Raw genomic sequence first — 14,839 nt, 5'->3', positions numbered from 1 at the left:
TATGTCTTCTTGCTCTGGCTTACTTTAGTTACTTACGCTGGACTGTCACAGTGCCTTAGAGATGAGGAGACTCCTCCCCCACATGTCCTACTGCATTCTCCCCATATGGACCATGGTCCCCAGCCCCCATCTACACTCTGAGGCCAAGTACCAAAAGGTACACATTCTCCTTGATAACACCACTGTAAGAGACCAGAAAACATATAATTAGCTTTTTAAGTGACACAGTGTAGAAATTTCATTATTACTTCCAGTATAAAGTAGTAATTGCATTATTACTTCCAGTGCCACGCACTTATAAGTAGAGAAATAAGAAGATGAAAGGCCTGAATCTTTGGCTGTTGGATTGGTACAGCAGGAGAGAACATTTTAGCCTTCAGAGCCATTGGAACAATTTTTGGGTAGGTGGAAGCTGCACAAGTTTGACTTGTTACATCTCAGCAGAATCAGGAATAATTTTCACACAGGGACGGTTAGGAAAGATTTAAACCAGCTTTGCAGTGTTAAGCACATTATGATGCATTCAGTAAGGAAAGAAACAAAACAGGTAGTGGAAGTTATAAAATCAAAATGGATGGTAGGGTTATGGAGGGCTACGGTCCAGGTGCAGGTCGATGGGACTAGGCAGTTTAAATAGTTCAGCATGAACTAGAATGGTCAAAGGCCGCTTTGTGTTGTACTTTTCTATGACTCTAAGACTCTAAAATGCAAAATAAATATGATAGAGGAAACAAAGCCAAGAGAAAAAAAGAGGTGAAATACAGTAAATGATAAAAGACAAAGTTAAAGTTGCTGTATCTAAATGCAGGCATTATTCTCAATAGACAGAAGAACAAATAGAAGCAATATATAAATTAGTACTACAAAGTTAAATATTCAAGGTATTCAACATTCAGAAAGGATTAGCAAAAAGGAAAATGTGTCTAACACTGCTAACAAGGGATGAGATTAGTACAGCAGGTGAGGAATGATCTTTGCATAATAGATCAAGATGTAACACTAGAACCAATTTGAGTGGAGCTAAGCAATGGAAAATGGCAGAAAACATCTGTGCAAGTTACAGAATAGTAGTTGTCATTTTGAAAATAGCATATATCAGGAAATTAAAAATGCCACATGTTTAATACAACAATCATGGGAGAGTAGAAAGATCAAGTTAGCAGCAATAGAGTAGAGAATAAACTTGTGGAACATAAAAGAATTGTTTAGTTAACAATCTGGTTGTAAAAGGGCCTTTAGGGGTAAGTGACCATAATAAGGTAGAATTCAACATTGAACTTTAAAGTACTAGGGGTGATTGATAAGTTTGTGGTCTAAGGTAGGAGTCAATTTTAGAAAACATAGCACATTTTTTTCAACATAGTTCCCTCCTACATTTACACACTTAGTCCAGCGGTTATGGAGCCTACGGATCCCTTCTTTGTAGAAGTCGGCGTCTTGGACCTCCAGGAAGTGGTCCACAGCAGGGGTTATTGATAAGTTCATGGCCTAAGGTAGAAGGAGATGAGTTATACAGCTCTCATTACATGCACGTGCAGTTCAACTCTTTGAGTGATTATGCAGAAAGTTTTAAGTTAATAACTTTTGTGGTATTTCTGTTTCAGATAATTGAAAAATGCAAGTAAGCACTGTCTGACAAAAATGGACAACATCGGCCTTCGTGCAGTCATCCACTACCTCGGTTGCAAGGGCTTTTCACCCAAGGAAGTCCACGAGGTCATGGTGGCAACACTAGGGGAGGGTGAAAAATAGATGTGCTAGGTTTTCTAAAATTGACTCCTTCTACCTTAGGCCACAAACTTATCAATCACCTCTCGTAATTTAACTCAATCTCAATAAGGGCTTTAAAGCTAAACAAAGCAGACTTCAATATTATAAAAGGACAGTTGACAATGGTTGATGGGAAATAAAAGGTATACTGATGAACAGGCAATGGGTAGCATTGAAAATGATCTTCAAAAATAAAATTGCCTAAAGGTTAAAAAAAGCACTGAGTAAAATGATCTGTTAATGGCAGAACAGTAATTATTGATTGTATAAAATCAAAGAGAGAGGTCAGCAAAGTAGCAGAAATACCAGCAGAACTGATGATTAGGAATGAGAAAACGATAAAAGGAAGGCAGAATGTGTGTGTAACCTGGTGAGAAACATAAAAATTGCATCTAAAACATCAACTGGAACTAGGAAAAGGCTTGTAAAAAATATGGGTTCCTTATAGACAGAGATGATGACATTTAAAATGATGAATCAGAAAATGACAGCAAAATTAAATATTTACTTGACATTTGTTTTAGCAGAAGGAAACAAAAAGAAAACTTGCCTGGAAAGATACAAACAAATGGTAGTTCTTAAGACTGATATGTTTCTGGATATTAAGGGAGTTAAGGGATATTGACACAGTGAACAAGAATGGTGCATATGTTGAAGATTAGCTTTGGAAAATCAAAAATATGGCAGAAAAATAGAAAAGTGGCATATTATTTAAGAAGAATTAAATTTGTATTAATATACAATGAAGCTTGAGTGCCACTGTACAGCAATCATGCAAATAGTAATTAGGAAGGCAACTAATACATTAACTTTCCAAACAAGATTATCAGAGTTGAAGAAGAAGACATCTTGCTACAAATTGAACAGAGATAAATGAGACCAGACTTGGCAGTGTTGTGTGCAAATTTTGGTCTGTATACTTAAGAAAGTATATATTTACCAGAGAGAGAGAGTACTTATGGTTAACTAGCCTGATTCATGATAGGATGATAGGAATGCCATATGGACTGACGAAGTGAACAATTTTTGAATTCACTAATCTTAGAATAATGAGAAGAGATATAATTGAAAACTGCAAAATTCTGAAAGCCTCAGGTTAAAGAGCAAGTTTCTTCACTGAGAAGCTGTGAAACAATGGAATTTGCTACAACAGAATGCTGAGGAAGCTAAGTCACTCAATATTTTGAAGGAGAAACCAAGTTCTAGTCACAAAAGCTATCAAGAGAAGAGTAATGTGGTACTGATGCATTTAATCAGAAGTGATCACATTGAATAGTGGAGCAGGCTCAAAAGGTTAAATGGCCGATTCTTTCTCCTATTTTTTATTTTTCCATTTCAACCTTGATGAATGTTGCAGCTGGCACAAGGAGCCAGATGGTCTATTGTTCCTAATTCTTATGATTTTGTTTATGTCTTAATTCCATGCCAAACACTATTACTCTATCAATGTAAAACAGTTCCAAGGACAATCTTTTAGATGAATGTTTTTCTGTTCTATCACTCATCTTTCCAAATAAAAACACTTTATTGATTATTATCATGTTTCCATTATGCACTATTTAAATCCAAAACATTTTCTAAAACGTTCTGCATTTTGCATTAAAAGTGTTTTCCAAAATGAAAGTACTGTTTCAATCCATTTAACAGACACAAGTGCAATACATTAAAAATGTCAAAAAAATCACCCAGCTATTCATTTTAAATTGATATCATGAATTTCAGTCCTGTACCCTGACTTTTCCATTCATTACAGGAAATAAAGTGTTGGGAAAGAAAATGGGAGATAATCATTTTACACTTTGATTGAAGATTTCCACTTCTTTATTCTGACAGATTATTTACCTGCAAATATCAAGATCGATTTTCTAAATACCCATATTATTAAATGTACAGCAAAATTTCAACAAATTTACTTAAATTTCACTAGAAAATTACCAAATCTCAATTACAATTTTTAACTCAATAATACACGATATATTTTAGATATCTCAGATATGAACAATACATTACACATTATTGCAGTGCATTGATTCAAAAGTAAATAAAGAATTCAGAAAGATTTTACAAGAAAATTAATAGGCTTTTATATAGGTTAAGCAATGACCCTAAACTAAAATGGCTCAAATCCAACTACACGTTTGTAGTTATCTTCCTATAACAAGCAATTAATTAATATGGGGAGAAATGATTACATAGGATTGAGATGCTTACATGGGCTTAGTGTCACAATGTCGACATTTGTACATGCATATATAGCAATTTTTCTCAGTTACCGTAAAACTTCTCTCTTAAGGGTCGTGGAAGGCAGGGAATAACTCTAATGAATCCAATGGAAAATTTACTAAATTGGCCCTAGGAAACAAATAGATTGTGAAGTTTAGTCTGCCATAATGGGAGGAGGAGTAGCACATGTAATGCTTGCATGCAGGAAACGAGCACAGATGTCTGGATTAAGACTTCGATGACAGTGCAATGCTGAGTTAATGCTAAAATGGATCAGAACAATCCAGCTACTAGAATGCTTTCAACGTGGAGAGATGACAAAGAATTGAATAGCAAGAAGTAGCCCCTGGCTCATTCTCATAAACTGTGCTTTTCAGAAAGTTGACTTCCAGGTTTCTATATGCTTCAGTTATATCATGCTGGATGAAGTTATCTACATACTAGTCATGTTCCAGGTGTTGTGGTCACTTTGGTAATCTTCATTAATTGGTTTTACAGAAGGTTGTGAGTGTGCATTTGTTTTCAGCTTCAAAGGAGCGTTTTGCTCCCAGATATAGGTGCAGCATGACAGAGAATATGAAAAGGGAAAACCTCATGCAGAAAATGACCTTCAGCTGGAGAATTCATCCAGTAATGGTGCTTAGGGAGCAATTTTCCTACATGTGCCTCAGAAAGAAGCAGTGTCCTAACATACTGCTTTATGGAGAAAGCCAGAGTTATGTCATATGCTGCAGCTTCAACTGCTCTTACTGAGAAGGTCCAGAATCATTTTGATGTTAAAAACAAAGGAGGAGTAATGTCTCGACAAAGACATTAACACATGTATATCGAAGAGGCATGAATTAATTGCAAGATAACACACTTTAGCTACTTCTTTAATTTAAAGGATAATAGAATCACTGTAACAATGATGCAAATTGCAATTCTGTTGGATAGGACACACCCATGACTCTCCTGTCCAACAGGATCACAATATGAATAAACATAGTTGCACACAGAACGTAGCATGTTTCATACTTAACAGCACAGCAGAGTGCCGTATCACTTTTATGCCTTCCAATCTGTCCATACTGATTCATCTACATTTCACACTTTGCAGACAAAAGCAGGTAGCAAAAGCCTACAGATCTGCCAACACTGTGAGTTTCCTAATCCTAATTTCAGCAACAGCACTTAGAGATTTGGGCAGCATACTTGAATGCTGAGGTGTTCTGCAACTGAAAACATCTTAGTCTGAAGCTAGTTAGTAATATATGTAAAGCATCATAACGGTTAATGCCCATCATTGTGTGCAGCAATAACACTGTGGGCCTGTCCCTGTGCTGTACAGTTCTATGTTTTGAACATGGGTTCCATTATTATTTAAAACTTCTTGATACTAAGTATCTCCATCAGATGCTTTCTCAGACTCTTTTATTCCAAGACAAACCACAGTTTTTTTCAAACTACCTCATCTGTCTGTCCTGGAATTATTTCAATAAAATCCATTCTGTACACTCACTAAGTATGCCTATTGTTCAAGTTCAGTTGAGACCATTATTTTGAGCAATTTGATTGTGAAATGGTAGTATTGGTCTCACAACATCGTTGTTGGTGACTGATGTTCTCTGGCTATTCATTACAGCAAACACACAAGATGCCCAATATTACCTGATCCACAAGGATGCACACACCAGTGACACTCTGAACCTCTAAGACTAATAACTGGACAGTAGTTTTTTTTAAGTGTTGCTTCCTTGGAATGATTTTGTGGTAATCATAAACCACTTCAAGCTGAACACAAATATAATTTCAGACTACGTGCAACACATAGAAAGTAACTTTTATTGAATATAATGGGTTTAATTCCATGATGCTGCTGACACTTCGCAATAGTCCAACTAAGCTAAAAATGTTTTATTGATGTTTTTCATTTGTACTCACTGTCTGAGGCTTCTTGCTTAAATGCCCAACAATAATCAGCTAGCAATGATGGATTCCAGTTATCCTGATACCATTTGTTCCTGAACACAATGTCCTGGTGAAACCTTTCAACATGCTTAACACTGACAGCACCAAGATTTGCAGGAAAAAAGTCTAAATGGGAATGCAGAACATGAAACCTTAGTGACATGCTACGCTTCATAGTTGTGTATGCTTGAAGCATGCTGTCCACCAACTGCATGTGGTTTGAAGCTCTGTAGTTGCCAAGAATATTTTCAACAAGATCATTCAATACCTTCCTTGTGATTTTTTCCGGTCCCATTAGAAATTCTTCAAATTGCCTGTCATTGGTGATTTGTGGACCAACAAAAATGCCATCCTTAATCTTGGCAATGGTTATTCTGGGAAACATCTGTCTTAAATATCAAAACCCCTCAAGGAAATTTTTGTGCCTGGTGACAGCATATTCTACTCTTGCAGTCTTGAATCCAGTAATTCTGCTTTTGTCCTTGACAAAGCCAAGTCTCTGACCAGGTCATTTAACTAAGATTGAGCTACCAGATCACACAACATAAAGGGTTCAAAATCTGTATCAGGATCAATGTTGTTTTCCATTCCTGACTCATGCATCATGTCATCTTCATCTGCCTCCTCTAAACTTTAGGTGGCTTCGGTACTGGAAGACTATTGTCATGCAGCACAGGTCTCACGGCTGAAAGGAGATTAGTGTATTCAATGGATTTCTTGTTCTTAGCAGAGAAACCAGACAGACAGACAGACAGAGGGAAATTGGGACACACCAGTCAGACAAAAGTAGCTGTCTGTCACAGGGTCCTACCATGTATACCTTGGCATACCATCAGGACAGTGCACAGTATTGACTTCCGAGTACCTGTGAACCAAGCTCTAAGGTTGACAGAGCATGTTACACAACAAATGTGAGGAGCCCAGGCTTTGCCTTGGTCGCCAGTTTTACACCCACTGTAGAGCTTAGGCTTTTTAAATAAGAGGAGTAGAGCTCTGTCATTGAGATTTAAGCATATACTCATCACAAATATAACAGAAAGTATCATGGCTGTTGCAACATTGGCAAGATATTTTGCTATCAGAAATACTCCTGAAAATACACAGAATATGCTATGTGCATCAACATGTTTGCAAACAGATATACATATAAGCATAATGCATAGAATGGTGTGTGTGTGTGTGTGTGTGTGTGTGATGCTTTTATAGCCTTTCTAAAACCTGTCCTACCACGCAGCATCTGTCCTGCCTAACCATGCCCAGGCATCTCTGGACAAGATAGAAAACTTTCCAGCTTACATTGTGGGCAAAATTTTCATTGACTTGAATTGTGAATTGAAAAAACTGGTGCATGATAGGGAAATTTTATGGTGATTTTCATGATTGGCAGCTCAAAATCCATACGATACACCCAAAAGTATTCAGGAAGCAAAATCTTATTGTCCAGTGTAACCCATCTTTATTACTGTAGGGGCTCACTAAGAGGAAAATGGTTCCTAAGTCATTGGATAACTCCGCTCTTCCTTGAATATTTTATATTTACTTAAAGAAATAGATTTAATGTCACATATGAATTGCCTGGAATTTTCTAGAAGTGTCACAGAAGAGTCAGAGAACACTATATCACAGAAATAGGCCCTTTGGTCCATCTGTTCCATGCCAAACTATTAATCTGCTTAGTTCCATCGACCAGCATCTGGACAATAGCCCTCCAAACCCCTCCTGTCCATGTAACTATCCAAATTTCTCTTACGTGTTGAAATCAAAGCCAAGATCACCAATTGGACTGTCAGCTCATTCCATACTCTCACTATCTTCTCAGTGAAGAAGTTCCCCCTTACACTCCCCTGAAACATTTCACCTTTCACCCATAATCCATGATCTCTAGCTCTTGTCTCATCCAACCTCAGTGGAAAAAGCCTGCTTGCAGTTTCCCTATTTATACCCCTCATAACTTTGAATCCCTCTATCAAATCTCCCCTCATTAGGGAATAAAATCCTGACTTGTCCCTTCCCTATATGGTGACATGGTTCCCTAAATGAACCATGTCACTGTTGTAGCTTCTTAAAATAAGATAGTTTGGCAAGGAGCTGAAGTGGATTTGAGTTTTCAGGGTAAGATCAATTGCAAAAGGTGCAGTGATGTACAGCGAATGGATGCAATCAGCTGATCTAATTAGAAAATCCCAAATCTATGAGCTGTAGCTAGAAGTGCAAGGGTATCTGGTTCACAGGGACACTAACATCTGCAAGTTCCACTCTAAATGATATATTATCCTGGCTTGGAAATACACAGTTTTCCTTCATTGTCACTGAATCTAAATCCTGGAACTCCCTATCCAACAGCAAAGAGAGAATGACTTAACATGCCAGACTACAATAGCTGAAGAAGGAGTTCACAGTCATCTTCTCAAAAACAATTTGACAATGAGTATTCAATATAGGCATTGCCACTGATACAACATATATCCTGTAAGTGAATCAATCAAAAGATACTTGAACTGTGTAGTCTGCAGTTCAGACTACAGTTCGGGTAAGTACATGACGAATTATGCCTGGTTCTTTAACTTTCTTTTCAACTAATTTCTCTGCATATTTTATCAAGATTGCTAGTTTTCTTTTACAGAATAATGTATCCAAATTTCATAAGAAAATACTGTTTTATGTAGTGATGTTAAAATATCTATAAGAATAAATAATTTTAATACTGGTAGAATATAACCCTATCATGTGACAATTACCTGATTTCCAATCTTCCTGCACCATACGCGCCACATGGATATTGATCATATCCGTGTAACAAAAATCCATTGATCATATCTATGTAACAAAAAATAAAGCTGAACTACAAAAACCGGTAAGCGCCGGTAAGCAATCTATACAACATTTAAAGCATGTAGTCTACAGTCATAATGCAGCCATGAAAAGCTTAGATTGTGATCTGGACTAGCCTGTTCACTATGCAGGTTCTAAAATAAACACTAAGGATCTAAATTTCCAGCACAGTCCAGCCAGAAATCCAGTGTAAGGTTGACCCAAAGATCAGGAATGAGACTGAGATATCCACCGGGTCCTGATCTGTAGTTCATGTTTTGGAAAACCTTGTTTGGGTATAAGCTTTTGCTTATCCTAAACAAGGACATGCATATGAGAGAGTGATTTAGACAAGTATGAAAATACAAAGAACAATACAGTAGTTGCTAGGAATTTGAAATAAAACCAAAAATGCTGGAAATGTTCTGCAGATGAAATCCAGGAAGGAACTTATTCTGTCAAAATGTTGACTAAAAAATTCCTTGTTTGTACGATAGTTATGCTGACTTTTTCACGAACATCATAATCAGATATGATTGCACTCTCTATGACCTAGAAATTGGACACTACTTCACCAGTTTGCCAGATATAAAACTTCCATCATAAATAAGCAATTTTGAAGGTTTGTGTCTTGCATCCAAAGTGCGGCAAAATAGTGTAGCAGTTGGTGTAATGCTTTACAATGCCAGTAGTTGGAAGATAGAAGGTCTATTCCTGCTGCCGTATATGAGGAGTTTGTATGTTCACTCCAAAACTGTGTGGGTTTCCTCTGGGTTTTCCATTTTCCTCCACATTACAAAACACATACAGATTCGGATTAGTAAGTTGAGGGCATGCGATGCTGGCACCGGAAGCATAGCGACACCTTGGGAGCTGCCCCAGGCACCTTCTTGGATTGTGTTGATCATTGACACAAATAACGCATTTCACTGTACATTTTGATGTACAAATAAAGCTAAACTTTAACTCGAAATATTACCTGTGGCCACCACCTTAAATAGGTGTATTACCTCTTAATAGTGCCTTGCACCTGTGTGTGTGTGCGCATATGTCTGCAAAGTTCTATCTTGAGATTCATTTACTTGCAGGCATTTATAGAAAAAACTGCAGTAGAATTTTATGAAAAACTATACATAAACAGACAAAGATTGACAAACAACTAATGTACAAATAGGGACAAACTGCAAATGAAAATAATACCAAAAATACGAGTTGCAAAGATTCCTTGAAAGTGAGTCTGTAGGTTGGGGAATCAGTTCAGAGTAGCAGTGAATGAAGTTATCCATGCAAATTTAGGAACCTGATGATTGTATGGCACAAACTGCCCCCGAATCAGGTAGTGAGGGACCCAGGGCTTCTGTATCTCTCACCTGGTGGAAGTAACATTGCCTGGATGTTAATGGTCTTTGATTTTGGATGCTGCTTTCCTGTGGCAGCACTCCATGTAAATATATTCAATGGCGGGGGGGGGGGGCTTTGCCTGTGATGGACTGGGCTATACACTACTTTCTGTAGCCTCTTCCACTCCTGCGCAATTATGTTTCCATGCCCGGCCTTGATGCAACAAGATACTCTCCACTCTGCATCTATGGAACTTTGTCATAAGTTTGGGTGACATGCAAAATCAATGCAACCTTCAATGAAAGTAGAGGGTCTGTCATGCCTTCTTTGTGATAATGCTTATGTGCTGATCCTCTGATATGTTAACATCAAGGAACTGGTTTGTGAATCCCCTGCTGACGGCAAAACCTAATTCTTTGGTTTTGCTGATGTTATGTCAGAGGTTGTTGTCGTAGTTGTAATGCAATCATTTGAGTTGGGCTTGATGTTCTCCTAACAGGTTATTCTCTAAATGGACAATGCCTGTGCGTGGCTTTTTTTTAATATGGGGAAGCTGCTACACAGGCAGCTACTGCACGGTCCTTGACAGATCCGGGTCAGGGTCCGGTAGCATGGAATGTAAGACGACTAAGGACCCTTCACTTTTGCAGCCTTCCTCCACCTTCTCTGGCGTCGTGATGCGTCATCATCTTCCGCCAACTCCATCATCATGACTGGACCTCTCTTTGTCTGAAAAGTCGCCCTTGAATTTGCTGCCAGGGATAACATTATCAGGAACTAAGCCCCAGAGAGCATCACTCTTTGGATTTCAGGAACTCAAAAGCCTCTTTGTTATGACAAGTTGCCAATTCTCAGAGAAGGCTGTGAGTGCATTTGATGCTAAAAAAGATGCCAAAGACTGCAACATTCAGAAGAACAGATTTCTTGTTCTGGCTGACCAAGGCAAACTTACCTGGCTAGTAAACTTATTCAGATAAGTGATTCATTGACGTTCACTCCCCGTTCTCAAGTCAAAACAAAAGAACAAAAATGGGGCATTGAGTATAAGAGTATGGAATTCATGTTACAACTAAGTAAAACATTACTTAGGCCAAACCTGTGAGCAACTTTGGTCTCCCCATTCCAAGAAGGACGTAGAGACTTTGGAAAGGGGGAAGAAAGGGTTAACTTGGATGCTATTAGAGGGCATGTGCAACATGAAAAGGCTGGATAATCTTGTGTTACTTTACCTGGAGCAATGCAGGTTGAAGGGAGATATGATATATCATGGGTTCCCAACCTTTTTTAATGCCATGGACCAATATCATCAAGCAAGGGGTCATGTTGGGTACCCCTGTGACAGTTGGCAGTAGTACTGTGGCACCACTGAACCACATTTTCAATCTCGTTCCTTCTGTACTGTGTCAAAGTCTTAGGCACATATATACAGCTAAGGCGCCTAAGACTTCTGTTCGGTACATAAATTCCAATTCATCACTCCCCTTGATTTGGTTAACATAAGTAGTGTCATCAGCAAACTTAAAGGCAGCATTGTAGCTGTACTTAGCCACACAATTGCCAAGTGTGCAGTGAGTAGATTGGGGCCTAAGCACAACACATTGTGGGCATCTTTGTTGATGGTGAGTGTGTAGGAGATGTTGTTGCTAAACTGGGCTCTGCCAGTAAGGAAATCAAGGCCCAGTTGTACAGGGAGTATCCAGGTTTTGGACTTGGAGTTTAGTGATGAGTTTCAAGGGGATGACTATGGCAGCGTTGAATGCTGAGATGTGGTCAATGATGGGCATCCTGATGTATGCATCTTCACTGTTCAGATATTTCAGAGCTGAGTGAAGTGTCAAGTGTCAGTTGACCAGTTGTGATGGTAGACAAATTGGAGCAGGAGTAACTCCTCAGGCAGGAGTTGATATTTAACCATCTTCTAGAAGCACTTCATCGCTTGGATGTAAGTGCTTTTGGACGATAGTCATTGATGCAAGTTACCATGTTCTGTTTGGGCACCAGTATGATTGATGCATGCTTGAAGCGGGTGAGAGATGGGCAATGCGAGAGGTTTAAAATGTCCGTAAAGACTCCATCCAGTTGATTAGCAGAGGCATTCAGTACTTGGTCAGCTATGCCATCTGGGCCCGATATTCTCCATGGGTTCACCCTCTTAAAGGATGCTCTCAGGTTGACCTCAGAGACTGAAATCACAGTGTCATAAGATATAGACATAGGAGCAGAATTAGGCCACTCAGTCTATCGAATCTACTCTGCCGTTTCTTCCTGGCTGATTTATTTTCCCTCTCAATGCCATTCTCCTGAATTCTCCCTGTAACCTTTGATGCCTTGGCTAATCAAGAACCTATTGACCTCTGTTTCAACTATACTCAATGACTTTGCTTTCACAGCCATCTACAATGAATTCCAGAGTTTCACTCCTCTCTGGCTAAAGTAATTCATCCTCATCTCTGTTCTAAATGGACATCCCTCTATTCTGAGGCTGTGCCCTCCTATCCTATACTCTCCCACTATGAGAACTATGGGAAATATCCTCTTGACATCCACTCTACCTATGCCTTTCAATGTTCGATAGGTTTCAATGAGATCCAAACCTCTCCCCCCACTCATTCTTCTGAACTCCATTATGGTACAAGTTCAGAGCCAACAAATACTCACCTGTTAATCGTTTCATTCCTGGAATCATTCTCATGAATCTCTTCCGGATGCTCTCCAACGCCAGCACATCTTTTTCTTAGATAAGATGTCCAAAAACTGCTCACAATACTCAAGGTACAGTCTGACCAAAGTCTTATAAAACCTCAGCAATACATCCTTGATTTTATATTTCAGTCCTCTCAAAATAAATGATAATATTGCATTTGCCTTCCTTACCACTGGCTCAACCTACCGATTTTTGAACTTTCTCCTCATTTAGAAAATAGTCTACGCCTTTATTCCGTCCACCAAAGGGCATAATCATACAATTCCCTGCATTGTATTCCATCTGCCACTACTTTGCCCATTCTTCCAATGTCTCCCTCCTCCTATCTTTATATCATTCGCAAACTTGGTCACAAAGCCAATAATACCATTATCCAGCAAACACGAGGAAATCTGCAGATGCTGGAAATTCAAACAACAACACACACAAAATGCTGGTAGAACACAGCAGGCCAGGCAGCATCTATAGGAAGAAGCGCTGTTGACGTCTCGGGCTGAGAGGGTCTCGGCCCGAAACATCAACAGCGCTTCTCCCTATAGCTGCTGCCTAGCCTGCTGAATACCATTATCCAAATTAGTGACATATAACGTGAAAGGAAGTGGTCTCAACAACAACCCTTATGGAACCCAACTACTCACTGTCAGCCAGCCAGAAAAGGCCCCATTTATTCCCACTCTTTTCCTCCTGCCGGTCAGCCAATCTTCCATCCATGCTTGTATTTTTCCTATAATACCATGGGCTCTTACCTTGTTAAGCCTCATGTGCGGCACCTTGTCAAAGGCCCTCTGAAAATCCAAGTAAAGAACATCCACTAACTCTCCTTTGTCTATCCCGTTTGTTATTTCCTCAAAGAATTCCAACAGGTTTCTCAGTCAAGATTTCCACTTAAGGAAACCATGCCTATTTTATCATGTGTCTCCAAGTACCCCAAAACCTCATCACTAATAATGGACTCCAACATCTTCCCAATCATTGAAGTCAGGCTAACTGATCTACAATTTTCTTTCTTCTGACTCCCTTCTTTCTTAAAGAGTGGAGTTACATTTGCAACTTTACAGCTTTCCCGAAACATTGCAGGATTTAGTGATTCATGAAGGATCATTACTAATGCCTCTACAATCTCTTCAGCAACCTATTTCAGAATCCTGGGGTCCAGTCCATCTGGTCCAGGTGACTATCTATCTTCAGACCTTTCAGCTTCCCAAGCACTTTCTCCTTAAGTAGTAGTAACTACAATCCCTTCTGCACCCTGATACTTTTGAACTTCTGACATAATGCTTGTGTCTTTCACACTGAAGACTGATGCAATATATTTAAACAACAACACACACAAAATGCTGCTGTGTTCCACCAGCATTTTGTATGTGTTGTTTGAATTTCCAGCATCTGCAGATTTCCTCGTGTTTGCAATATATTTAATTTTGTCTGCTATTTCTCTCTCCTGCATCACTACCTCTCCGGCATCATTTTCCTGTGGTCCGATATCTAATCTTCTTTCCCAATATCCCTTCCTGGATCACTAGTCTAACCCTCAGTAGAGTTCAAATCTCTTGGTTCATTCAGGAAGTCTGGTTGAAGAAGACTCTGAATGACTCTGTGAGTTCACACTCATCCACGCATGCCTTTATAAAATGTGTGTGAGTGTGTGTTTCTGTGTGTGTGTGAGTGTGAGTGTGTGAGTGTGTGAGTGTGTGAGTGTGTGAGTGTGTGAGTGAGTGTGTGAATGAGTGTGTGAGTGTGTGAGTGAGTGTGTGAGTGTGTGAGTGTGTGAGTGTGTGAGTGTGTGTGTGTGTGTGTGTGTGTGTATGTGTGTGTGTGTGTGTGTGTGTGTGTGTGATGAGTGTGGAAAAGAGAGTGGTGCAGTGGGGATTGAATGGGTGTGGGTAAACGGATGCTAATGACTATTTTACTGAATCACTTGTTCAGTTGTATGGAGCAGAATCAGATTAATTCCACACAGGCTTCCAACTGGAATGTGAGATTACATAAACACAAGAGACTCTGCAGATGCTGGAAATCTTGAGCAACATACACAAAATG

The 14,839-nt window shown here is 39.1% G+C and overlaps 1 protein-coding gene across 1 annotated transcript in view; it reads right to left on the bottom strand.

Annotated features, from left to right (window-relative positions):
- Window positions 1–14,839, bottom strand: part of adamts6 (ADAM metallopeptidase with thrombospondin type 1 motif, 6) — a 257,027-nt gene that overhangs the window by 72,276 nt on the left and 169,912 nt on the right. The window contains exon 13 of the mRNA XM_059989323.1: window positions 37–182. Coding sequence (XP_059845306.1) covers window positions 37–182 — 146 coding nt within the window. The remainder of the gene's footprint in view (window positions 1–36; window positions 183–14,839) is intronic.

The sequence above is a fragment of the Hypanus sabinus genome, chromosome 14, assembly GCF_030144855.1.
Source record: "Hypanus sabinus isolate sHypSab1 chromosome 14, sHypSab1.hap1, whole genome shotgun sequence".
NCBI classification, from domain to species: domain Eukaryota; kingdom Metazoa; phylum Chordata; class Chondrichthyes; order Myliobatiformes; family Dasyatidae; genus Hypanus; species Hypanus sabinus.
Note: the sequence above shows the minus strand (reverse complement) of the source record. Positions and strands in the feature narration are given on the sequence as shown.